The 26,897-nt window shown below is 41.3% G+C and overlaps 6 protein-coding genes and 1 long non-coding RNA gene across 8 annotated transcripts; 4 read left to right on the top strand and 3 right to left on the bottom strand.

Moving 5' to 3' along the window:
* The first annotated feature begins 218 nt into the window (after window positions 1-218).
* On the top strand, window positions 219-3,431 carry LOC105386872 (protein unc-45 homolog B). The gene has a single exon (XM_011557522.3). The coding sequence runs from the start codon at window positions 417-419 to the stop codon at window positions 3,240-3,242; it is 2,826 nt and encodes a 941-aa protein (XP_011555824.2). The 5' UTR covers window positions 219-416; the 3' UTR covers window positions 3,243-3,431.
* Window positions 3,432-4,043: 612 nt separating this feature from the next.
* LOC105386871 lies at window positions 4,044-8,120 on the top strand. Its single transcript, XM_011557521.3, has 2 exons — window positions 4,044-4,183; window positions 4,687-8,120. Exons 1-2 carry the CDS (start codon window positions 4,156-4,158, stop codon window positions 7,293-7,295), a joined length of 2,637 nt encoding a protein of 878 aa, XP_011555823.3. The 5' UTR covers window positions 4,044-4,155; the 3' UTR covers window positions 7,296-8,120.
* A 3,641-nt stretch (window positions 8,121-11,761) lies between these two features.
* On the top strand, window positions 11,762-13,417 carry LOC105386868. 2 transcript variants are annotated; one of them, XR_960730.3, is made up of 5 exons: window positions 11,762-11,871; window positions 12,345-12,612; window positions 12,826-12,866; window positions 13,063-13,120; window positions 13,319-13,417. It is a non-coding gene; the product is annotated as an uncharacterized LOC105386868 (long non-coding RNA). The 2 variants fall into 2 exon arrangements; XR_007267147.1 differs by lacking the exon at window positions 11,762-11,871 and adding an exon at window positions 11,987-12,124.
* A 150-nt stretch (window positions 13,418-13,567) lies between these two features.
* LOC105386870 (phenoloxidase subunit 2-like) lies at window positions 13,568-23,735 on the bottom strand. The gene is made up of 12 exons (XM_038118239.2): window positions 23,542-23,735; window positions 23,075-23,270; window positions 22,661-22,769; window positions 22,308-22,428; window positions 20,286-20,503; window positions 17,599-17,851; window positions 17,040-17,195; window positions 16,241-16,375; window positions 15,663-15,847; window positions 15,245-15,387; window positions 14,499-14,734; window positions 13,568-14,158 (listed from the first exon to the last, which is right to left on the bottom strand). The coding sequence occupies exons 1-12, from the start codon at window positions 23,650-23,652 to the stop codon at window positions 13,931-13,933; spliced, it is 2,091 nt and encodes a 696-aa protein (XP_037974167.2). The 5' UTR covers window positions 23,653-23,735; the 3' UTR covers window positions 13,568-13,930.
* Window positions 17,813-20,279, bottom strand: LOC125489667. The gene is made up of 2 exons (XM_048626191.1): window positions 19,315-20,279; window positions 17,813-19,214 (listed from the first exon to the last, which is right to left on the bottom strand). The coding sequence occupies exons 1-2, from the start codon at window positions 19,796-19,798 to the stop codon at window positions 18,211-18,213; spliced, it is 1,488 nt and encodes a 495-aa protein (XP_048482148.1). The 5' UTR covers window positions 19,799-20,279; the 3' UTR covers window positions 17,813-18,210.
* LOC105386869 (2-(3-amino-3-carboxypropyl)histidine synthase subunit 1) lies at window positions 20,793-22,840 on the top strand. Its single transcript, XM_011557519.3, has 2 exons — window positions 20,793-21,199; window positions 21,288-22,840. The coding sequence occupies exons 1-2, from the start codon at window positions 20,959-20,961 to the stop codon at window positions 22,298-22,300; spliced, it is 1,254 nt and encodes a 417-aa protein (XP_011555821.2). The 5' UTR covers window positions 20,793-20,958; the 3' UTR covers window positions 22,301-22,840.
* A 182-nt stretch (window positions 23,736-23,917) lies between the features above and the next one.
* On the bottom strand, window positions 23,918-25,402 carry LOC105386867 (protein ABHD11). Its single transcript, XM_011557517.3, has 3 exons — window positions 24,920-25,402; window positions 24,408-24,775; window positions 23,918-24,222 (listed from the first exon to the last, which is right to left on the bottom strand). The coding sequence occupies exons 1-3, from the start codon at window positions 25,355-25,357 to the stop codon at window positions 24,084-24,086; spliced, it is 945 nt and encodes a 314-aa protein (XP_011555819.3). The 5' UTR covers window positions 25,358-25,402; the 3' UTR covers window positions 23,918-24,083.
* Between the last annotated feature and the right edge of the window lie 1,495 nt (window positions 25,403-26,897).

Here is a 26,897-nt window from a genome sequence, read left to right as displayed (position 1 = left end):
CAGTGACAGCAAGTGCAATCAAGTGCGTTCCGATATCCACTACATTACATTATTTGTAAAATATAACATTTGTGTATGACAAAAAATATGAAACGATAGGATTAAACATAAAAATTATCTTTTTCTTTAATTATTTAAAATATTTGTTTTTTTCCTCGTAAATTCAGGTAATTTTTTGTATAATGTGATTGGCGTTGTAATATTGTATTATTCTTTTTGGTTCCAGAACGTTCCTGATATGCAATACCAACCTACCTAAATTTACAATTCCCAAAATAAATCTTTATTTTTGGCTCTCGTATTGATACTAGGTACGCGAAACTACCAGAAGTTTCCTTATGTATAATATAAAAGGTGGAGCACGTTGACGCTCATCCAAGTTTTGTAATAAACAAGTAACTGAACGAATAAACACCATGGGTGTTCACAACGAGGAAGCAGAAGTCTACAAAAACAAAGGTAACGATGCCTTTAAGTCAGAAAACTACGAGGAGGCGATATCCCTTTACACCAAAGCGATAAAACTCGCCGAAAAAGATAGCCGGGACCTGTCTACTTACTACAAGAACCGCGCAGCAGCCTATCTGAAAAACAAGCAGTATGAGGACGTCATCAAGGACTGCGACGAAGCTCTGAAGATAGTCTCCGAAGATCCCAAAGCCTTGTTCCGCAGATCGCAAGCATTGGAAGCCCTGGACAGATTTGAGGAAGCATACAGAGATGCAAAGACAATCTTTACTGTGGAGCCGAGCAACAAGGCGGTGCAGCCGGTGCTGGCGCGCCTCCACGCCGTGGTGCAGGAGCGCGCGCGGCTCAATGCGCAGACCAGCAACAAGGTGGAGCAGATGTTCAAGGTGGCCTTCGAGCTCGGCGAAGACAAGGAGAAGCGAGAGAAGGCTATGGGCAACCTTCTCGTCCTTGCTAAAGAGAACTCCGGCGCTGAAATCATGTTCAAGACTGGTGTAGTTCACAAAATCCAATCACTACTTAAAGTGGAGAAAAATGTTGACATCTACATCAATGGCATCAGGGTTATAGGTCAGTTGTGTAAACACAATATTGAGAGAACTAAAGCTGTTATTAAAATAGTTGGAATACCTTGGTTCCTTGAGATTATTGACAGTGACATAGAGGACAGGGTGAATGCAGCAGAATACTGTCTTCAGACTATCTTGGATACATTTTCTGGTATGGATGCCAAGAAAGGTACTAAACCTGATGAAAAGCTCTGTGAAGAAAACAAATCTGAAATTGACACTTTACTAACATGTCTCACCTACTCTATAACCAACCGAGTCATCACAGGTATAGCTAGAGATGCTATCATTGAGCTCATTATGAGGAACTGCCATTACAACTACATCAACTGGGCTGAAAACTTTGTTGAGATGAAAGGACTGCAGAGGCTACTGGAAGTGTGCAGTGAGCTGGAAGAATACAAGTATGAGTCTGCCATGAACATCACTCCGTCATCCCGAACCATCGCTGCGGCTTGCCTGGCCAAAGTGTATGAGAACATGTACTATGATGCCGCTCGAGAAATATTCCATGCTCAAGTAGATGAGTTCATTAAGGATAAGCTATTGAGCCCAGATCTTGAGTCTAAAGTAAGAGTCACTGTGGCTATTACATCATTGCTGAGAGGACCCCTGGATGTGGGCAACTATGTCATCTCCAAAGAGGGCATCATGGAAATGATCCTGGTGATGGCTCAGACTGAAGACCCATTGCAGCAGAAAGTAGCATGTGAGTGTTTAATAGCTGCAGCTTCAAAGAAGGACAAAGCTAGAGCTATTATTGACAAGGGAGTTGACATCCTCAAGAAGCTATACCAGTCTAAGGATGATGCAGTCAGAGTGAGAGCTCTGGTTGGACTGTGCAAGATTGGCAGTTTTGGCGGAGATGATGCTTCAATCCGTCCATTTGCTGAAGGCTCTACTAAGAAGCTGGCAGAAGCCTGTAGAAGGTTCATGGTCAATCCTGCTAAAGACAAGGACATGAGGAAATGGGCAGCAGAGGGCCTCTCCTACTTGACCCTGGATGCTGATGTCAAGGAGAAGCTAGTGGAAGACAAAGCAGCCATTCAAGCTCTTATTGAGTTGGCTAAAACAGGTGATCAATCTGCACTGTATGGTGTAGTCACTACTCTGGTGAACTTGTGCAATGCTTACGAAAAGCAAGAAATGATGCCGGAAATGTTAGAACTGGCCAAGTTTGCAAAACACCATGTTCCTGAACAGCATGAGTTGGATGACCCTGACTTCATTAACAAGAGGATCACAGTTTTGGCTAAGGCCGGCGTAACCACTGGTCTAGTGGCTTTGGCAAAGACAGAGAGTCACAATTCACGAGAACTGATAGCCAGAGTCTTCAATGCAATTTGTAGCCTTCAAGAACTAAGAGGTATTGTGGTGCAGCAAGGAGGAGCTAAAGTTCTTATTCCCATGGCTTTAGAGGGCACCAACAATGGCAAGAAGCAGGCCGCGCAAGCCCTCGCAAGGATCGGAATCACAATCAACCCTGAAGTAGCATTCCCTGGCCAGAGAAACCTGGAAGTGGTGAGGCCTCTCGTCAACCTCTTGCACCCTGAGTGCAGTGCCTTGGAGAACTTTGAGGCACTAATGGCGCTCTGCAATCTCGCGGGAATGAATGAGACAACTAGGAACAGAATAATGAAAGAAGGAGGTCTGTCTAAAATAGAGCACTACCTGTACGAAGATCACCTGATGTTGCAGCGCGCAGCCGTGCAGTGCATCTGCAACTTGGTCCAATCTGAGGACGTGGTGAAGATGTACGAGGGCGACAACGACCGGACCAAGTTCCTGTACATCTTGTGTCAGGATGAGGACGAGGACACGGCGATGGCCGCCGCCGGCGCGCTTTGCGTGCTCACTTCCGTCAGCAAGATTTGCTGCAGGAAACTGTTAGACGTCGGACCCTGGCTGGAGACCCTACGATGCCTACTAGCCAACCCGAAAACTGAAATACAATACAGGGGTACTTTTATGCTCAATAATATAATTAAAAGAGATAAGGACATCGCCGCAAAAATATTTGATACCGACGTAATGGAGATCCTTATGGCGCTCACGAAACTCGAGACTCCAGAGCATGCGAAAATTAAAGAATTGGCCCAGAAATGTTTGGACACCGCGGAGAAGATGGGCGTGATCAGGAAACCAGATGGGGCTCCTTTGGCAGATCCCTTTGAAGAAGAAGCCGGCTATCATTCCGATGATTAGACTGTAGTTTTAAGATAGAGTGCCTTCATGTCATTTCATTAAAATAATTTTGTTTGTGCAATGTTTGTTATATTGAATTTGTGTGATCATGATAAGTATTGGAAAAACGTATTGTGAGTTAGATGTTAATATAATGTGTAAGATAAGAATGAACTAATTTATATAATAAAATTTTAATATCTTTATAAATCTCTTTTTTTATTTACTTAATGCATATAAATAAATAAGTTGACTATTTTTTATGAGTAAAAATTTACATAAAGTACAATAAAGATCTATTGAAAAAAGTAACTTAAAGTTTTATCTATGAGATATTGTATTGATAGTAAGGTAAAGTAACTTGGGAACTTTTTGTCACTGGTAGGTGGGATAATCGGGATAAATATAAAAAAACACAATTTATTTTAAAATTGGCGGTTTTTATAATACTATTTGCGTTTCTTAAAGTACCACCTAACTTTTCTTCTCCTCTCTTTCCCACTTAAGAAAATCCTAATAATTCCATCACTTACACTTAGAAAGAGATAGAAAATTAAAAGGTCTATTCAACATACCGGGAGTGAGCGAGAATGCAGTAAGCGTCAGGGTTTACCCGGGGAATAGCATGAGTTATAGGGTTTTTCATAGTGCCATGTTTTTACTTGAATAAATTTATATAAAAAAATAAATCAGAGATTCATATTAGGTTTGTATATTTTGTAATTTTACTACCTAAAAAAAAGAAACTTATTGTTACTGACATCGGAATAATTTGTCACTAGTTTTATACCCCCGGTTTGCTAGCATCAATTTATTTTTTGAAACACCGCAATGAAAGTGACGCCATTAAAAACCTAAAATGACAGCTTGACTTGGTTTGGTTTCCGCCACTGTGCTGTTGTGCCCTTTTCAGTCGTTTTTATTCGTAAATTAGATGAAAATGTCAATTTCTACTGCAATAGGTAAGTGAATCTACTTCTGGAATAGCCCATTTATCATTTGCAACAGTAAATATTGCGAAAGCTCATCAATCCGAAGGTTTCCACCAAACGATTACCTTTCGAACGCTGGGAGTCTAGCGAAGCCCATATGGCGGTCAAGTCTACCACCACATCATTTGAACGTGACATATAAAAAAAATATTTTTTCATAAATAACCTTTCGGAACCTTTTCAATAGGTGAAATAGCTTTTGAAATTCGCCAAAGTTTTGTGGTTAGGTCTAGCTCAAAGATTCCTTGCTGTTTTCTGTTTACTGAATTAAGTACGTATCAGATTAAGGCAAGGCTCACGCTCCACTTCTGTCTTGTATCAAAGTGAACCGGCAAAATACTTTTCAGTCATTAATTTCTAAATCTAACATTGTTACTTTTATGTTTTGAATCAGTGGTATTAGTAAAAACTAAAGTAAACAAAAAAATATAGATTTATGGTCAGTATTAAAATTGTATATCCTTCCTTAACAGAAGAACGGACTGAGGGAGACGATGACACATCCCAGGAGAGCCAACCCAAAGATGAGAATGAGAACAGTGACACAGAGAATGATAATGGTGCTGAAAACCAGAACGGTGGCCCCGGGAGCCCCGAAGTGCATGAGATCACCAGTGATGATGAAGAGGACTGCGTTATGACTAATGAAGATGACTCCACAAGCTCCAGTTCCAATGAGAGCACCTCAGAGGCACAACATCAAAGGGATAAAAGTGATAAAGATAATCCAGAGCAGTATGATGATGAAGACATGGAAAATGGTGATGAGGAGTCAGATATTGAGGAGGTGGTCCTTGATGATCCCCTCATCCAAGCCCAGAACCAGAGCAAGCCCATAGTAATAAATGACACTAAAAACTTAGTAGAGCTAGCTGCAAAGCAATCTAAAAGTAATGACCAAAATAAACCAACTGTTGTTATCATAGACACTAACTCAATTATATCTGGAAAAAATCCTTTAGCAGCAAGTCAAGCCAAAACCTCCATTTCATCTTCTAATTCAGTGATGAATGCACAGAACCTATGTCAAAGCATAGCAGCCAGGGGAACCACAATAACCCCAGTAAGCTGTAAGTCTACACCTAACTCCCACCCCACTCCGGCGAGTGCCACCGCCGCGGTCACCCCGCCCATACTGCCCTCTCTCACAGATGACATGTTTGTAGTAGAGGCCCCCTCATTCATAGTCCCTTATGTCTATGAGAAACCTTCAGTCAAACCATTCAGAGAGTTTGTAGATACACTAGGTAAGGAGCTCGATGAACAGAAAGCCAAAGAAGATAAGGAAAGGCAAGAGAAAGAGAAAGCAATAAAAGAAAAGAAAGAGAAGGAGAGACAAGAAAGAAAAGATAGAGGAGAGGAGATCAGTGAGGATGAAGAGAGTGAAAAAGATAATAAGAGCACTGAGGAAGAACCACAACCTGTGAAAAGCAAAAAGGAAGAAAAGAAAGACAAAAAGAAACGCAGAAATGATGAAGATGATGCAGACTGGGACGGCTCCAGCTCTGACTCCGAGGCGGGTAGTGACGGGGATGTTGTCACCATAATCAAAGACAAGGATGACACAGTGGAAGAAATAAAAGATGTTGCAGGAGAGTTTGGTTTTACTAAAATATCAGGTAAGCCTGATAGTTATTTTGATTGCACCCTCGGTCAGTTTTTCATAAACATTGGAATCAATCAAGTTCAAGAGTTTGTGCAAACAGATCTCTTGAAGCAACAGAACAGGAAACTGTACAGAGAGAAGAAGTCCGGTCGCAGCACTGCGGCCACGCAGATGGCGATCACGTCACTGTCTCAGAACCTCACCTTCAGTAAAAAATTGAATGCCCCATACACCCTTACCATGCGAAAGTGTGAATTTTGTAGTTTTAAAACTGAGTCCATGCTGGCGATGTCCCATCACTTGGAAGCGCCTCACATGAAGAACAACATCTACAAGTGCAACTCGTGTCCGTTCGAGATCCGCAGCCCGCACGACATCCTGTACCACATGGAGGCCGAGCACAACCTGCGCGGCCGCCTGGAGCGCGCGCCCGCCTACCAGCAGTGCGCCAACTGCACCTTCGAGGACAACAGCAAGAGCAAGCTGGCGCGCCACCTCATCGCCTGCGCCAAGAAGTTCAAGCCCGAGTTCAACCTCATGCCGCCGCTCGAGTGGGAGCCGCCCGCCAAGATCCCCAAGCTGACGCGCGCGCGCAACAACGCCGGCGCCTACGGAGCCGCCTTCGGGCGTCCCGCCGGCGCGCTCGGCCGACCCCCGGGCGTGGGCGGCGGCCAGGTGCCGCCCATGGCCTCCCGCCCGCGCGGCCGCCCGCCCATGTCCCTCGCGCCGCGCGCCGCCGCGCTTCCCGGCGCACCGCTCATCCGCGGCGGCCTCATGATCATGCACAACTCGGGCGCGCTCGGCTCCAACTACCCGGGCATGGCGCCCGCCGCCAGCGCCACGCCCAAGATCTCCATCACGCCGCTGCCCCGCTCCGCCCCCGCGCCGCACGCGCAGCCCGCGCCAGCCAGCAAGGGCACCTTCGTCATCTGTGAGATCTGCGACGGCTACATCAAGGACCTGGAACAGCTGCGCAACCACATGCAGTGGATCCACAAGGTAAAGATCCACCCCAAGATGATCTACAACCGGCCGCCGCTCAACTGCCAGAAGTGCCAATTCCGGTTCTTCACGGACCAGGGCCTGGAGCGGCACCTGCTCGGCTCGCACGGGCTGGTGACCAGCTCCATGCAGGAGGCGGCCAACAAGGGCAAGGACGCGGGCCGCTGCCCCGTGTGCGGCCGCGTGTACCAGTGGAAGCTGCTGGGCCACGTGGCGCGCGACCACAGCATGACGCTGAAGCCGGCGCACCTGTCCTACAAGTGCACGGTGTGCACGGCCACGTTCGGCATGTACAAGCAGTTCGAGAACCACGTGTACTCGGCGCACAGCGTGGTGGCCAAGCGCGTCATGGACAAGGGCAAGCCGGCGCCCGCGCGCGAGGACTCGCTGCTGAAGCCCATCAAGATCAACGACGAGATCACCATCATCCCACAGCCCGCCAAGCCGCTGGCCGCCTCGTCCAAGGACAAATAGCACCCGCGTAGCTAGTGCCGCCGCGCCCGCCGCCGCCCGGCCCGTGCCTTCCTTCTCCATTCACCATTGTACAGCGAGAATCAATCCTAGCTATAACAGTATTGTAAAAAGGACTAAGTTTAATTTATATTTTCAGACAGGAATGCTAATAATGTGCGTGATTATGATACGTGTAAGGTATAAACTTTTTAGCTGTAAGTATTAGACCCAATGTGAAATTATATTGAATACTTAGGACCTAGATTTTCATTGTGCTGTAGGTATGTAAAACATTGATTATAATAGTTCCGTACCTACTAATGACTATACTTTGTGATTTTACCCACTGGAACAATAGAAAGTAATTTATGGATCTGTTCAATGTTTGATGGTGTATAATTCCGTACAAAGTTATACGTTATACATGGTGTAATACAGTTTAGTAACTTATAGGTTTGAACATATTTATCGATTGCCTACGTTAAGTTAACCTGGAAATTAGTAGGTTTTGTAAGTAACTAAGTATAAACTCTTCACAAAGTAGTTATTTTTCATATGTAATGTACATAAGAGAGACACCCAAGGATTGAATAGACAGCGAGACTAGGTAAATAATGAATTAGAAATTTAGTTTATTTTATAATAATATTCCTCCACTGGAAAAAGCATAACCCTAATTAGATGCCGTGAGAGAAGTCTTTATAATGTATTTATATAATAAAAATAAAATACAAACAATGTTACACAGATTGGTATCCTTTAATTTGTTTACGATCTCAGGTAAGTGGAATGTTATCATGTGAAAGTTTACAATCGTTAATGTACTTATTAAACGACTGAAGAGGATTAGAATTATTTTATTCTGTTAGTCCCTATACATTTCTCATTGATAACTCCCTCTCACGATTTACGTAACCGCCTTGAAAAGTCTTACGTAAGTATGTAGTTAGTTAGGTACCTATATAAAATACATAGCAACTAGATCCCGAACATTCAAGTAGGTAGGTAACTATATGTATAAAAACAGCTACATAAGCAGTATAGTATGTATGTCTTCACCGCCCGGTGATATCGGTCGGTAGAGCGAGCGTCGAGCGTTTTTTTATTATTACTCAAATCCCGTTAGGAAACCAGAAACCTCCGGTTTCCGAACTTTACCTAATTCAAGTGATCGTTATATCTTGTAATGAAAATAAAAGATCATAGCAGCAGCTGCAAGCGAGAGTTCACCCCACACAAAGGTGTTTCGCCATAGTAGTTTGGCTCCGAGATCGGTAGGCACCAACCTCGTTACCTAGTATTATTATTCTTTGGCAGAAGAATAATAATAATTTTCCAACGTGGCGGGCGTATGTACCTACCAACTGCGTAGATGAGGCAGGGTGGGGCGGGGCAGGTCGCGGCGTGGAGCGCTGGGACTCGGACCTAGCCGTTTGTCTACTTTCGCGCGCTTTTCGAAACGCCTGCCGCTACATATTCGGCAATGTTGATAGAAAAGAAAATGGTAAATATTCCCGCATGCAACTATTGTGATGCCTGTAGTCCCGCTGTCCCCGTAATTCTTGTCCCCGTTAAGCGGGGACAGCGGTACTTTCAGAAAATAAATAAAATCAGGCCCGTTGTCCCCGTTGGACGTGAGCTCCTCAACGGGGACAGCGGTACTTAATAAAAAAATAAAAAATCAGACCCGTTGTCCCCGTTCTCAAAATAAACTTTAAAAAACACAAGTATATTTTTTTTCATGAATTTTATATAGTATCTTCACATCAAATCGCTTTTTTAGCTTAGATCAATTCATAACTAACCTGAGTGATAATTTGGCAAATTTGATGAACGTGTAAATTTTAAAGGATGCGCTAACGGCACGACGAAATACTGCCGCGAAACAAAATCACAGATAAGATTGTTGTTTGCAAAACTCTCATTGGCTTATTCTAAATCAGTCAACCAATGAGAGATTCCGTAACTACACTACAGTGCCACAAACTTATCTGTTCCGGTGACAGCTCACGTAAATGTGTAATATTTCTTAATTCTATAAGATTTTAAGTTTGCCAGTAGTAGTAATCCGCTATTGTAGTTTCAATAAACCCATCTAATCTATATCAATATATAATTCATTAGTAAATAATGAGATATGGATCAATTTAGTTCGCTCTCACCGGAACAGATAAGTTTGTCGCACTGTACCCTTTTGAACATTCATACCTGTCATATTTTTTTTAATTGCTCATTGAGACGATGGAAAAAGTCCTAAAATCCGTAGAATTCCCGTTTTGTGATAATGAAATGTTTTTATTTTAAGAAAATTAGGTACTAACGCATAGAAAAAATGTGAGATTTTTTTAGGATGATTCGGAGGGTTATTCCTATTATCAGGAAAATTATAAGTGTTGTCGAATTTTTTCGTACATTGCCCATTACCAAAAGCCGATCATGTAACATTTTGTTTCATTTTATTTTGTCCTTTTCGTGCTAATAAGATTCGGAAGGGACAACGACACGTAAAATTTTGACGGCCCATTGTCCCCGTTCACTATTGCCCGCAAAGGGGACAACGGAACGAAAATATAATGACGTCCCGTTGTCCCCGTAACGGGGACACAGTTACGGGGACAACGGGACTACAGGTTGTGATGTGACCATGTGTAGTAGGTCTATGTGTGACCGCATTACATCCCGTCCCCGGCTCTAACAATAAGTCACATTATTTTGAATAAATAAATTGAATTTTGTATTGTAAGTACATACTTACCTAATGTTTATAGCTATAGGTACCAATAAGCAATCACCAACTTATGATAGGGTGAGACCCCATTAGTGCGAATGTTGCGACGTTCGTCGCTCGCATATATTTTGGCAATACCCATAGCCATAGCCATAGCCATATTAATAGATAAGTTATATAAGTACAAAATGGTTGGAGTCTATCGGTTCTGCAGCAGATATGGCCAGCAGCCCAGCAAGGCAGCAAGAAGAATTCGTCTGAATTTCGGCTTCTCAGAAGTAGGAAATATGATTAAGTAACAGTAGTATTAACAATATGAGTAAGTTACAACAAAGCAGTTGTAAGTAAGTAGTTAAGTATAAGTAGTTACTAATCAAACTTTGTTTTAGTTAGTTTAGCTCTAACTAAACGGAATAAAAATACTTAAGTAGGGGAACCCGGGGTAAGACGGGGTCATCATCAGCCAATAATCATCCACTGCTGGACATAGGCCTCTCCCAAGGAGCGCCACAACACTCGGTCCTCGGCCTTCCTCATCCAACCACTACCCGCCACCCGCCTAAGGTCGTCAGTCCAGCGGGCAGGAGGGCGTCCCACGCTGCGTTTGCCTGTTCGTGGTCTCCACTCGAGAACTCGTCTACCCCAACGGTTATCGGTTCTTCGGCAGATATGACCAGCCCACTGCCACTTCAGCTTGCATATTTTGACAGCTATGTCGGTAACCTTAGTCCTCTGACGGATAACCTCATTTCTGATACGATCCATCAGAGAAACCCCAAGCATAGCTCTCTCCATAGCACGCTGAGCGACTTTAAATCGGTGGACCAGTCCTACCGTCAGTGTCCACGTCTCTGCACCATACGTCATCACTGGCAGGACGCACTGGTTGAAGACTTTTGTCTTCAGGCTCTGAGGAATGGCCGAGGAGAATATGTGACGAAGTTTCCCGAATGCAGCCCAACCCAGTTGGATGCGCCTTGCAGCCTCCTTGTCAAAGTTGCTTCTGCCTAGCCGAATAGTCTGCCCGAGGTAGACATATTCTTGCACAACTTCGATTGTTGCCTCACCAACGGCGACCGGCTCCGGTTTGATGTGATCATTGTACATGACTTTCGTCTTGTCCAAGTTCATGCCGAGGCCAACACGTCGGGAAGCAGCATTTAGGCCACTTAGCATCCAGCTGAGTTCCTGCAGAGATTCTGCCATAATGACGCGGCTGTCAGCCGCGACTGATAAGTTTGCATAGTCTCTCGGGACGGTTCGTGCCAGATCGCTCTCGGACGTCTGAAAGCTGAAGGTCAGCCCTAGGCTACCGCGACTTACGTCCGATAGTTTGAACAGCGTAGTATACATTTGTACCTAGATACCTGCTACGTCTGTCAGCCGCGTCCGATAATGTGTCGCCATCTTTACGCTCGCCCCGCGCACTCACACACGCATATTGCTACAATTTATATACAGCACACATGCAGTTTTGCCGGGCCGGCACCGAGTGGGAAAATTGCTGCCCCGGCGACAATGACGGCACGGCGGGACTCTACGCCATAAGCGCGAACGCTGAGTATAAAGTATAAAACTTGTGCCAGTGCGAGCAGAGCGGCCTTGCCTTTAGTATTTATTCTAAGGAACCGATTATTACCCGAATCTGTGTTTTTTTCGTCATTGGTTTTTCTGTTTCTGTCAGGGTCACCTCTCACTCACTCTAAGTGTCAACTGTCACTCACTGTCAGTGTCATCTGTCATCATTGTTGGTCGATAATCGATTAATTTCTCGCGTCCGTCCGTGTCGTTAGGTCGTTTTGTAATTTCTGCTATTTCAAATTTAATATGAATAAGAACTGTGCGAACCAATTTTCCGGCAGTTTTGTGGTAAGCTAATTTCAGTAAACCGGTATTGTGCAATTTATTCTTAATTTTTCCATTCGATTAATCATCAAGTATCACCACGTGGTATCTGGTACCTTTATACTACCACGTACCACGGCGCCGATAGAACCCGACATTAATTTGGTTGATAACCTCTTACTAATTGTTTACGAAGCGCAAAATGCAACTTATATAATGATAACAAAATTATTCTATAGAAAAACATAACCTTAAAAAGCTAACCTAAAAAATCTTGGTCAGAGGTTTTTTGTATTCTATGATCATTTAGAGATCTCCCTTTTTATTCGTTTAAAAGTTACTGTTACAATCCAATATGATGAGAAAAAACACGAGCCGAATATGTGTTACTTTGATAAACACATGATATTAAAAATGATAGGCCTGATTGCCATTTCTCAATAGATTTTACCAAACACAACTTATTTGATATACTGAAAAGTGATTCTTTCTTTCAGCCCAATAACGCAGCATCACAACTTCCTGTAAAGATTCTTCCACACTTACAGACTGTAATATTCTTAAATCGCGAATGATAATGTGGATTGTCAATACATGAATATTTCACCTAAAGTGGTTATAATGCCACCTGAAGACCTAAAAGTGGTTATAATGCCACCTGAAGACCAGGTCATTGATGATACAGCCATGGTTATCCACTAAGGGAATAAAGTAGCGGGTGCAGTATGAGAGGATAGAGCACCAACCACCGTCACATAAGTAGTGGTAAGTACTTTAAATTATAAGACTTGTAATATTTTCAATCATGGCACCCATCTCAGCAAAGCAATAATATGATGAGAAAATACACGAGCCGAAAATGTGTATATTTGATATTAACACATGATATTAAAAATGATAGGCCTGATTACTTCTTAAACATATTATTAATACTGTAGCTTTATATTTTTTAGTTCAATAGCATCTTGTTATTTACAGATGGGCAACTGCTCTTTGCTACTTCGGTTGGTAACTATCAGGTATGTTTTTTTATGTACATTGTTGTAGATTTTTAGCTAAATGAGGTACCATTATGATGACAAAAAACACGAGCCGAAAATGTGTTATATTTGATAACTACATGATATTAAATGATAGGGCTGATATAAACAGACATTCTTTTAGTAACTATAAGTAGTCAATTTCTATTACTAAACATAATTTTCTTTGTTACAGTTTGCCTGGTCCTACAACTGAAGATTTATGTACTTAATGGCTGTACAGTAAATAACAGGTAATAAATCAATATTTTTATAACTATTATAATGTTTAAAAAAATATTTACTATGATGACAAACAACACGAGCCGAAAATGTGTTATATTTGATAACTACATGATAATTAATGATAGGGCTGATATGAAACTTTATAAAATATTCATGGAAGTCAATACAATATAGGTTACTGAACTTCTCAATATTTTTTGTTTCAGATGCTCGGAAGGCAACTATAAGATTCAGAGGATGATTTTGATCAATATACATTTTTGTTAATCTGCATTTTAAATAATAAAATGTAATTGAGTATTTCTTTTCTACCTTTTATTTTTTTGTACTTACCCGGCTTTAGTTAGTACTAATTTTATTGTGACATATTTTAATTGCTATCCAAATATTAATAGCTGTAAGTTTTCCTTAAGTATAAATAAATAAATAACATTTACGTTATAAAAACTCCAGTATTATCATCATGCATTTATTATTATCTTAATTTAGTGGGTCAACATAACAATTCTTAAAACTTAAAGCAACTCTTATCATAACTATGTACATTATTTACAATTTAAAAACTAAACTTAACCAGCCTTTCATTTTTGGGATGCTAATTTACAACTAATACATTAAGTACAAATATTTATATAAAATATTGACTAACATCAGGAGTCATACGGAGTCCTTAATTGATATACAAAGCGAGTCATTTTTGAAGGTTCTAGCTTTACAGAAACAAAGTGAGATAGAATCGAAGTTACCACAGTAGCGCTTCAAAAAAACGTTTATATCAAGCTAAAGCGTCCCCCAGGTTCCATATCCAAAAATCCAAATTACTGCTGAACATTCCTAGGATTGCGTTCAGTGACATTCTGCAGGCGGATGGTGACGTCCACCAGCGCCATGTTGGGCAGCACGAAGTCCTCTATGTTGGTGACAGAGCGCGAGGGGCGGTCGAAGGGGAAGCCCATGGGGCGTCGGTCTGGGTACAGCCGGTCGCGGAGCCCGCAGAAGCTTGATGCTTCCTTGCACGAGATCTGGCGGCCGTCGGGTTGCTCGACCTGTTGGTAGACGAGTTTGGAGATTAGTGTTTGGATCGTTGTGGTTTGGTAGTGAACTAAATTTTTGGCAGCATTGAATGGGAATGAGGATGTTTGTTATGTAAAGAATCTGGTTTATCATCCAAGGTAGGCTACATATTGCTGGCTATTTACCTACAGCATCATATTTTATCCAAGAATTTCGACTAGGGAATGCATGAAAGGAGTGTCGTGTCAACTGTACCTTACATAAATGTATGTACAGAGACTGACAACTAGTTACCTATATAATTTGTCTGGCTCCTACCCCTTCCTCTACTGACATGCTAATGAGAAGCCCTAAATACCCAGTCTAACTCACCTGATCCAGCTCATAATTCGACAACATAACAAACAGCTGGTACTGCGCGCCGGCCTCGGTCCCCTTGGGCACCAGCATGTGCTGCGGCCAGCCACAGCCGCAGAAGTTGAAGGCGGCGAGCCCCTGCTGCCGCGGGTCGTTGCCCTGCGCGCTCAGGTCGCGGAAGGTCTGCTCGAAGGGGATGGTTACGGAGGATTCGGTGGATTGACGGGTGATCGTGTTGGCGCCGCCGTTCACTGGAAAGGGTGAGTTGGTGTTTTAGGTGGGTGGAAAGCAGGTGATGTTATATATACTTTAGCTACATTCAGGAACGGAATAGTTTACTACGTATGTAAAATAAATTATGAATAGGTATACTTATTTTTTTTAGTAAGTAAGTACATAGTTAGGTAGTTACCTATTCATAAATTAATTAGGTACTGGGGCACAAAATTTACACATCAAACTAACATCCGCAAAATATATTGTGTGAAACTGTGCACGAGAAGCACGTTAACCAGCAAGGAGCGTCTGCAACATTAAGTTTATCGTCTTGCAACCAACTTGTGTCTTAGAAACTGTAGCTCCAGTGACTGTGACTCCAGTAGATAACATAAGAAGGCAAGTGGGACAAAGTTCTCACGTGTCACGACGAAGCGGTCCATCTCGACGAACATCTTGCGCTGGTCGTTGAGCGATCACGGCAGGTTGCGCTCGTCCATCCCGCGTTGTTCACGTGATGCTGCAGTAAGTACATAGCTACTCACGTGGCACGACGAACCGGTCCATCTCGATGAACATCTTGCGCTGGTCGTTGAGCGACCACGGCAGGTTGCGCTCGTCCACCTTGGGCGCGAGGAACACGCGCACCGTGGCGCGCCGCGCGCTGCCCGCGTTGTTCACGTTGATGCTGAGGAATGAGGAGTCAGGTCAGACATATAGCCGTGTGCCGTACCGAACTACCGCCGCGTCCCAGCCACGAGAGTTCCAGGTGCTTTATATCATCTACCTTGGTAAGATTTTGGTAAAGAGAACATTACCTACTTGATATATATGATCAAATACAATGTAATTTTGTGAATGAATAAATGAAATGAAATGATAGTCTTGGCAGGTGCACATAAATCTACAAAAAGAATTCCTTTGCTAACTAATCACTTACTTAAACAAAACACGTGTACTCACACATATCTGAAGGGGCGGTGGTTGAGGTGGGTAAAGCGCGCGTACACGGGCCCGCGGTTGGAGAAGTCCAGCCCCTTGGACAGGTCCACGTCGCTCTGCATCCAGAACGTGTTGAGAGTGTTCGCCTGGTTAGAGCCGGTCGTCTCGATGCGGGCGGACTGCACCATCACGCCTGGGTTTTCCAGCTGAAATGGTTTGAAGCAGATTTCTGGTATTAGTTACTTAGATGGAGCAAACAACATTAGGTACTTACCACACGTTTGAAACCTGAGAATAATAACGGCATTGCGCTTATTTTTTTGTTTTTACACCTGGGAACGTTAAATTAGGAACTCGAATACCTACCGGGCTATGATTGGCTGAATGGTCGTTGAGTTGGACTCAACGCCATGTTTGGCTCAAAGCTTCCACACAATGCTTCGGTAGGGACGCAAAGTACAGTGGGCTATGGTCGTTGAGTTGAACTGAACTCCATGCTATGATGCTAGGGTAAGGAGCAAGGGAGATTACCGGCCTCTTTGCTACCAAGGAGGCCGCAACCATAGAGTCTATTATCACCTAATCCTCAGAACACGTACCTCAGAGCGCGTGTAGGGGCGCACGTAGGCGGACTCCTTGTGCTTCTGGAAGGTGTCGTCGACCCACGCGTGCCAGCGGTAGAAGAACGGGTCTCGCATCGTGGTGGCTTCGTCAGCGATCACGCCGAATGATTCCTGAGAAAACAAAGAAGAATCTATCATTTACTTATCAGAAGAATGTATCAGTGTTGGATTGAATGTTTTGGCAGTCGGTATAGTTATATCCATCCATGGTCAAGGAACATAAGTAGGTACTTCTGGGCATGGTCAAGGAACATAATATTAAGTACCTTCTTCTATTTGGTTTTGATTCTGCCTATGGTATACTTACCGATGCTTTGAGTAAAGTGAAGTAGGAAGCTATAATTTTTGCTCTATAGGTTTTAAAACTTCGTTTTTCATAAAATAGCCTAATCACCATATTTTTTTTATCACGGATATAGTTAAGAGAAAACCTATTCTGTCGTAAACTTAGGTTAAGTACCTAGATTAAAGTAGAAGTATAGGTATATAATAATGATCTTAATAATATTTATTTAGTAGGTACACTTGACCCTATTTGACCATAAAATATCGTTCCACCCAAAGGTGAAAGGTCTTGAAAAAAAAAGGATTTTTTTAAGCTACCTGCTACCTACATACAGGGTGTTGCAAAATTGGTATACTAAGTAACTTTTTTCGCGAATTTCCAAATTCTGATTTCAGTTTCGGGCTTAGATATACCATGCGGCACATGTAGGTTTCGGCTTAGTATACCCTTTTTGCAACACCCTGTATATCTAAATACAGAAATCCTCACCAGGTACCGATGCGTAGGGTCGTGCATGTAGGCGGAGAAGGAGTGTCCGTTGTTGTGTATGGCGCCGTACAGCTCGGGGTTGGGCGACAGCAGCGGCGACGACTCCATCATGTTGCCCAGCGTGTCGATGTCTAGCGGCTGCTGCTGGCCGTTGGGCTGTTGGGGGCAAATGTGAAAGGAAGCGTGAAATTTGGTCAGGGTATAGAGTCTAGAAGAAAACAAACTTAATGGAAATAGAAAAACGCGCTCTTATGTATAGGTATCTACGAGTCTTCTTTTCTTATTTAATGGGGATAAAAGTGTCTCATTTGATAAGCTTTTTCAGATAAGGTTTATATATCAACTAAATTTATGTACCTATATAATATATCTAATTAGCCTTGCACAGTGCAAGTTGCACTTATTTAGCTAAGCTCTCGAACCCGTGTAAGTCGTGAGATCTCCGTGTAGGTAAATATACTTACAATAGACGGAAGTAAACATCATGCCCTTTTAACTGAAGTATCCTGCCACTCAATTACTACTTACTTTATAAATAAATATAAAATTGTCCACTCACCAAGCGCACTTGTCCGGTCGCGATGGCCTCCTCCACATTTCTCCTCCACCGCTCCATGTCACTAATAGACACGTGCAAGTTATCAGCAGCTCTGTTGAGGTCCTGCCACGACATGCCGGCCTGCCGCGGCGGCCAGCCTCGCGAGGAGGTGAGGCTGTCGAGCTTCGGGAAGTATGCTTCGGGGATTGGTTCACGCCAGTTGGCGAATTTCTTGACACGCTTGAGGGAGTTGTTGAGACGCTCGCCGTTGTATCTGAGGTTGAGGTTGTAGGTAATGGAAAATATAAGGTAGTTAGTTAAGTATGGTAAGATAGGATAGAGGCACTACCAGGCATTTTGTAAGAGTAGTATTGGAACCCGTAGGTAACTGCTCTTAGTAGCTACTTGCATACTAGGTACCTACCTGTCAATTATTTATTTATTCTCTATGCTACAAGGCGGGCGAAATAACTAGACACCTGGCTTAAATGACATTTGTCTTTAGTACTGAGTGCAAAAAACACAATATTGATATTACCAAAAATATTTCTTTTCTTCCTCTTTGCTGTCTGCAAGTTGATACCTACTTGTTAAAGTAGTAACAAAAAAGTATGCGATAAATAATATTTATTGTTAATCGTCTGATAATTCTTCGATCTTAACAGACATGTCACTTTCATATTCCTCTTCCTCGCTTTCACTATCTGAAGAACTCTCTTCTCCCCCAAGATGTTTAATAAACTGCCTTTCTTGGTGTTCTTGTAGTCGATCTTTCACCCAGTATTCTTCTTCCAGTCTTTGGATATGGTCAACTTCTTTTTTCCAGTCTTCAACTGTGATTGACTTAATTGCCTCTCTTGTCCACTGTTCAAAAAGTTTTTCAGACTGATCTATATTTTTGTCTGCCAACCTTTGCTTTATCAAATTCCAGATGTATTCAATTGGGTTTAGATCACAGTGGTAGGGTGGCAGACGTACAACTTCGTGACCATGCTCCCTCAAAAGATCATCTACTACATATTTTTTTTCAGGTTTATTTAACCTAATGATGTGGTACAACTCTGGCTTAGTCATCTTTTGATCAAAACTTATATTATTTTTGGTCAGCCAGCTTTGCATCTCACTCTTGAGTGATGACTGGCAAGGTATTTTTTCGGATTGTGTAGAATGGTATGGCGCGTTATCAATTACAACTAAGCCGTTTGGAGGTAAGTTTGGCAACAATTTTTCGCTGAGCCACTTAACAAAAAAATTTGTGTCCATTTCGTTTTGGTAATCGCCTGTCTTGTTTTTGCATTTATATAACAACTCGGCCCCAGGGACAAAACCATATTCGCCACCTGCATGGACGAGAATCCAACATTGGCCGGCATTTGTATTTTTCATTAAAGTAGCATCGCTACTATTTTGCAAGCATTTTTTAACAGTATAATGGGAATGAATCCAGGTCTCATCTAAGTAAGTCACCGGTTTTTTGTTTGGTCCAAGTTTGTTATTTTCCCTCATTCGCCGCAGATAGCGAGCCCTCCAGGCAGTGATATCAGGCTTTTGTATTAAAACTAATCGAGCATTCTTGCATTTTTTAAATTTATATCCCAGCTGATTTTTTAAGATATACCGCAAAGTAGTCCTCTCCCCTGTAACAAAGGATAATGTTTTCCTTCATCGTCGTATTATATATGTTAAAGACATGAGTGCTTGATAAATAAAAAAATAATAATAGAGAAACGGACCTACCTTGAAAATTCAAATCCTTTTTTGCGGCGGCTAATATTTTCTTCAGCGTAGGAATTTCTTTTTTGACGGTGTAAAAACTGTTCACTAAGTTTCTCAGAGCGACTAAGTCAAAACCGTCAAGATTTATTTTTTTGGTTGATTTTCTCTTCTTTCCTGGTGTCGACGGTTCAGTTGATGGTCCGGGTAGTTGGGAGAGCCAGGAAGTACTTGGCACCGGTGAAATTGATCGTGCCACTGGTCTCACTTGCTTTTTAATTCTCATTAACGTACTTTTTGATATACCGGTAGCAGCGCAGGTTCTATTTATCGGTTGATCGACCGGAATTATAAATGAATCATTCACTTTTTTATGCTCACGTATTTTATTAGCACTTTTGGTAGGGTCAACAGGAATCAGGAATTTGCTGACTTTCTTCTCATGTTCAAAAAAAGCCAACACCTTGAGTATTAGGGCCCTTTCTTTACTATGTATGGTTTTACCCATCGTGTAATTTTAAACACAAAACTAAGAAGAAAATATTTACCAATGTTTTGTTATATTTAAGTATTTATTATTATAGTCAAACTCCTAAGGGCGAATTCGTCCAAACATCATCTTACACGAGAATAACTATACCGGAATAAAATTTATACGCGAGTAAATATCTACAAGTACAAGTTTTATTTTTTTTAGGAAATTTCCTGACAGCTCAAAAAATAACTAGAGTCGTTCCTCGGAATAATAACTAGTAATTCATAAGTTTCATAACAGTCAGTCAGAGGATTGATATGGGAACTTAATTCTATATATTTTTTTATTTTTTCTATAAAATTGCGACGGATTTTGCTAACGCTACAAAAGGACGAGAGCGGGGTCGTGCATTTGTAAAACAGTTTTATTTCCGCGCTCATTTGTTTATGCTTTCGTTCAACGCAGAACATCAATGTCTGTAATCTACAAATTGACTGCTTATCAAACAGTAGGAGCTTACCTAGCAATGATCTGCTGGTGCATGTAGAAGAACAGTTCCCCGCGGCGGTCCTTGGCGACGATGGCGCGGGCGTTGGGGCCCGTGGCTGAGAACGGGTACACGAGATGCCAGTGCCAGTGGTGCAGATTGATGCCGACATCCTCGCGGAAGTAAGCCAATCGATGTTCCTCTTCTAAGTCCGTAGCGGTGTAGTCCCTCGGGATGGTAATCGGCGTGCGCTGAAATGTTAGTTTAATATTTTAGTAAAGAAACGCAGGCAAATTTTTGTGAAACGAAACGTTTTTGACAGTCCGTGTCGCGTACGTTCCGTTCATCGTAGTAAAAATAAAATATTTTTCACCGTTTAATGTAATAAATTGGCCATAATCTAAATATGTAAAAACAAAAATAAAAAGTGGGAAAAAATCGTGTAAATAAAAGAGCATGAAAATATTTAAAAAAAACAGGATTTTTCATTAAAAACTGTTTTTATTAGAATGACACTAAGGTAATATTTAAACGGAACGCAATTTCTGACAAAAGTCACGTAGGCCCTTTCGATGATCCGTGCATGTTTATATTTTGTGATAAATATAACCTAAATAATTGCTGTAAAACAGTTTTATTTACATAAGAGTTACTTATGAGTATGACTATTTACATCTGCAAGGAAATTGGGAATTGAGTTTACACAATGGAGGACTTCGCTGCGGACTCCGGTGTTGTGGTTATTCGAGCGAAACCAGAAGGGCAAAGGAAGACTTTCAAACCTACGATAAGATCAGTGACCAAGATCCCCGATGAATTACTGAATGATCCTCTAATAAACAGAGCCTGCGAGGCCTTGCCACAGAACTATAATTTCGAAATCCATAAGACCATTTGGAGAATACGCTCTCTAAAAGCTAAGAGGGTCGCGCTTCAAATGCCTGAAGGTAAGTTTGATTTAAATGTACATAAGAAATAATGACATTATAGTTTTATTCCTTTTCAAGTGTCTCAACTTTTTTTTAATATTTTCAGGTCTCACATTATTTGCCACAACTCTGTGTGATATAATAGAAACTTTTACTGAAGCTGACACAGTGATCCTGGGTGACGTCACATACGGAGCATGCTGTATCGACGACTTCACGGCCCTCGCCCTCGGCGTGGACCTGCTGGTCCACTATGGACACTCCTGCCTCATACCCATAGATCAGACCAGTGGCATCAAGGTACTTTACATATTTGTAGACATCAAAATAGACCCTTCACACTTTGTAGAAACAATGAAACTTAATTTTGAAAAGGGAAAACATTTGGCTCTAGTTAGTACTATACAATTTGTGACAACCCTGCATGCGGTGGCCAAGAGCCTGCGGACTGAAGATTACATAGTGACAGTACCACAGTGCAAGCCTTTATCTCCTGGTGAGATCCTCGGGTGCACTGCTCCCAAAGTGAACTGTGATGCTATAGTGTATTTAGGTGATGGAAGATTTCATTTAGAGTCAATAATGATAGCCAATCCCACAATACCAGCATACAAGTATGATCCTTATGAGAAGAAATTCACTGTAGAGGAATATGAACACAAACTAATGCAGGAGAATAGACACAACCAAGTGAAGACAGCTGCAGATGCTGGCAGGTTTGGTCTGATACTGGGCACGCTAGGAAGACAAGGAAGTACCAAGGTTTTGGGTAACCTAGAAAAGCAAATCAAAAGCTCCGAAAAGAAGTTTGTAAAGATTCTCCTTTCAGAGATATTCCCTAATAAATTGTCTCTATTTGATCTCGATGCCTTTGTACAAGTAGCCTGCCCAAGGTTATCCATAGACTGGGGCACAGCCTTTCCTAAACCTCTGTTGACTCCTTATGAGTTCTCAGTGTCTCTGGGAAATAGTAAATGGATGAAGGAAGATGGCACATATCCCATGGATTTCTATTCTAATGACAGCCTGGGTCCATGGACACCAAACTACAAGCCAGTGTTATGTTCTGGTACTGACAAGAAGTGTGACAACTGTTGCGGGGGCAAGGAGAAGAAATAGCACTCACGGGAATGTCCTGTGGGATGACAGCAGCGGCCTCGCGAGCCTGCGAGAACACTTGCGAATCCAGGAACTTCGATGGGAAAGTCTCCGCAAAGTTGGGAATGGGTACATTCTTGGTGTCAGGCCTGTAAACAATTTATACTGTAGGTATATTCAAAGGAATGTAAATTTTTTGTAATAGTGAACTTTGTAAATACTGTGTAAAATATGATGCTGTTAATTTATTACTTTTGTAAATTCTTATCAAACATTTATGTATAATGCCACAAGTCAAGGTTGCCTGGATAATTTATTACTAAATGATTTCCATTATACAACAACTTCATTGATTATTAATATTATTAATATGTTTAATACCTGTGCATCAGAGCCACAGAGAAGCCATAGTTGAAGAGTTGAGGGTTCAGGTTCACACGGGCGAAGGCACAGGTTGACAGGAAATCTTGCAACTGGTTGGTTGGGACAGCTGTAAATTAATTCAATTATCAGCAAATTGTATATTTTCATGTTGGTTAATAAATCAATAAGTTTTTACTATCTATCTGTTTTATTTCCTATGGTAAACTAAATGCAAAGTTGGTAAGTATGTATGTAAAACTGTTGGCATTCAACTTATACAATATTTATGTAGGAACCAGTAAAACTGATGTAAATTTTTCCCACCCATAAATAAATAGTTCCGAAAAACCTGGGCCCCAATTCTTAGTCAAAAGCATACTGAACTTAGCCTTTGGTTAGAAAACTACCTACCCAAAATTTACAACTGCTTACCCATGAGTTCCTCAATGACCTCATCAGCCATCTGCTGGTGCTTGGGCAGGAACAGCGAGAAGTCCGCGTCGACGGGCAGCTGGCGCGCCTTCGTGAACTTGGGGATGCGGGACAGGTTCTTGAGGGGAATCTTCTCAGACGCGTCATCGCCGAAACGGTTGTTGAGTTCCAGGCCGTTGCTCTCGTACTCTTTTGGCTGGGAAGGTGGTTTGATGGAAAATATTGATTACAATGGTCATGGTATATTTATAACTCTGATAGGTAAAAAAATTGAATTTCATCTGCTGCCAATGTATCACTGTTGATATTAAATAGCAGTATAAAGCCAGCACTGTCAGATATTGGATCAGTTACATAGCTAGCTATACAGTAGGATGGTCTAGGCTTGGTATGGGTATCCCTTTCCATTCAAGACGAATGTGAAAAACATTTATGCTATAATAACTTATAATTTGTGAGTCACTTACCAGAAATTGTTCAGTTAGCTGAAAAACAGCTTTCTTTTCTCCTTTTGGTGTAATAAGAGATTCATTTGGCCGATCGAATAGCAATTGCAAGCTGCTAATTACGTCAGACATTTTGACAATATTTTATTTAATTAACTATAAACTAAAGTATGTTTTACTACACTTCACAGATGTGAAGTGTGAATGCTTTCTACTGTGAGGAGACACCATTATATATGCTGGGCTTTTTAGTTCAGTGTGCAGTCCCGCTGGTGTGCAAAACCACAACATGATATCTGTGTGGTTGGGATTGTTGGGAATACTTGGGAACCTATTCAGTTCCCTTCTATGTAATCTTTTACTAAGATAAAGAGTAGCTGAAGTGAAATAAAATAAGTTTTATGTAACAAAAAATCAATAGATTTAATTAATAGGATATTATCACAAACTTTGACTATTAAATTATGAGCTATTTAAATTCTAATAAATACCTATACATAATAATTTCAATCTAAAATTTAGCAGGTCGCGCGAAATTGTCCATTACACTTTTTTGAGTCCCTTTACTTTTCTTGTAAGAATTTGCACACAACATCGAGGAACTGCTCTGGCTTCTGGCTGTGCACCCAGTGGCCGGCACCCTCGATGAACACCAGGTCCGCCATCGGGAAGATCTCCTGGATGTCTTTTAATTCATCTTTCCTGGAAATACAGTCAAATATTAATAATGCATAATAATCAGAATGAGATTAGATGTGCCTATCTAATGGTGATAACCAGGCACAATGGAGGCCACTAAAAATTGTAGGTATTTTATTTAAGGCTACTGTGGGTACTTTGGTGATAAAATGGGTCTTAACTTTGACTAAAAAGTATGAATTTCTTACCCAATGTAATCAGATTGTGATCCTCCAATGAATAGTGAAGGGCCACTGAATTGCAAGCCCTTCAAATTGGAAGGGAAACTTGCTATGTGTGACTGAAAGTTTTCCTTCAAAGCTGGAATGTTAACTCTCCAAGTAAAAGCCCCCGTGTTTGTTTGAATCAAGTTGGTTATTAAGAAGTTTCTTAAGTTCAAGTCTGATATAGTAGGCTTCAGTTGTTCATCTGCTAGTTTTCTTGCTTTGGACATGGGTATGCCGGGCCTGATACTTACGGTCTGTAATGCATCAAATAAATTGCCCATAGAGTAAATTTGTGGACTTGTCTTGATTGGTGAAATGTCCACTACAACCAAGCTGGATATCAAATCAGACTGCAACAAATAAGAAACCCAAGTTAGAAGAAAATCAAGATAAATAATAAGGTTTTATAGTTAGCTGTGTAATATAAAGGGTATAGTTGCATTCCCTTACATAATATGTAAAAACTATATAAAAGTAGTTTATAAGCTGCTTACACATAGTAATGAGAGCACCATGGCCGTGCGGCCGCCCATGCTGTGGCCCAGCACCGACACCTTGTTCAGCTCCAGCTTCTGCAGCAGCGACATGACGTCGTGGGCCATGTGGATGTAGGTGTGCTGGCTGGAGTGCCGACTGTCGCCGTGGTTCCGCGCGTCCACACTGATCACCTTCCTGCCAGTCTTCTTATGTATAGCTTTGCTCATAGAGTTCCAGTTGTTCTTCGACCCCAGTAGCCCGTGCAGGATGATCAGCGGAGGCGTCGCAGGGTTCTCCACGTCTGAAGTGCTCTCGTAAGAAGCGTAAGCTAATTCAACTGTTTCTGCTTCGTTTGCCACACATGCCGTGGTCCTACTTGGTGTTATTGGAAAGGGTTTTGGGCTTAATTTGTAACAGTTGAACACATTTCTGGCGTGGAATACACGGGATAACATTTTGTTTGTTTTTGTATTTGCAATTTGGAAAAAGTTGAGGTTATGTTTTGGTTTGATTTGTCAATGTCAATTTTGGCATTGACAGTCATCTGACTTTATGGCCTTGTCAATATGTGGGCCTCAGAACAAGGACTAATTATAGACGGAATCTCAAGACAATATTTTATTCATCGTCGATTTACAAATCGCACCCCACTGGCACTGCAGTGCAGTGCATTATCAATCAGTTATGTAACCATTCGCCATCCACGTCTACTACCCTTTCTATTGTCTCCGTATCTTATACTTATACTTAGTTAGTAGGTAGGTACAGTTCCCCAAAATTGATAATGCACATAGAAATCTTCGTCATTGTTCGGCAACGGTCGTATTCCCGAGCGTTAGAAAACTATTATGTATTTAGAGTGGTTAAGTGCATTTTCTTCATGAAATTTTAGTAGAATTATGTAATTGGTGCTAAAAGAGATAATTGATTTATCAGTAACGAAATTTGATTCGATAATTCATAATATTCCATAATATTAAAATTTACATATAATATTAAAGAAGGTTTGAATAACACAAGGTTTATATTATAAGGAGAAATGGATTTCAAACACAGGTTTATACAGGGTGTTGCAAAAAAGGGAATACTAAGCCGAAACCTACATGTGCAGCATGGTATATCTAAGCCCAAAACTGAAATCAGAATTTGAAAATTCGCGAAAAAAATATTTCTCTTTCCATAGAAACTTTGTTGGTCACGTAACTTTTTACTATGGAAAATTAATTTTTTTTTTCGCGAATTTCCAAATTCTGATTTCAGTTTTGGGCTTAGATATACCATGCTGCACATGTAGGTTTCGGCTTAGTATACCAATTTTGCAACACCCTGTATAAAAAAATTGAAATCTCAGTTCAAAAGTATTTACAGCACTGATTATTTCACATTAATAAAAATGTTTACATTAAAATCTCAGTTCAAAAGTATTTACAGCGCTGATAATATTACAATTACAAACTTGGTCTTTTGGGTGTGGCTTTATTGGCAAAGTGAAGTCTATCAATGTGACGAATATTTTATTCTTAAATGTGCCTCATAATATGGCATCGTCAAAAATAATTAAAGTTGAAATTAAATTCACATTTGAAAAAAATAACAAGAACGATGTGTAATTGCAGCTCTTTATAATTCCACAAAAGTAATATTGATCTTGACCTTGAGACCCTTGACTGATCGGTGACAGCCACCGACCGCCCAAATTGTTTTCGATTATGTGTCACATGATATTGACTACTATTTCTTTCGAACAAGGATCAAAATGCAAGTGCTTTGTACGATTCAATGATTCGGGTGTTTCCGGGAATACGACAGTTTGCGAAGATTTGCATGCGCATTATTAATATGGGAGAACTGTATATCTATCTAACTATCTATACTCAGGCAGGCCAATTACTTATTTTGGTCTTCACCTACAAGCTCGATGTCTTTCAGGAGAGGCCGACAGTCCCCTGGAACCAGCATTCCAACATATACATCCTCCATATTATAGTCTCTATC

The sequence above is a fragment of the Plutella xylostella genome, chromosome 16 (genome assembly GCF_932276165.1).
Source record: "Plutella xylostella chromosome 16, ilPluXylo3.1, whole genome shotgun sequence".
In the NCBI taxonomy this organism is placed as follows: domain Eukaryota; kingdom Metazoa; phylum Arthropoda; class Insecta; order Lepidoptera; family Plutellidae; genus Plutella; species Plutella xylostella.
This window is presented reverse-complemented; position numbering and strand designations above follow the sequence as displayed.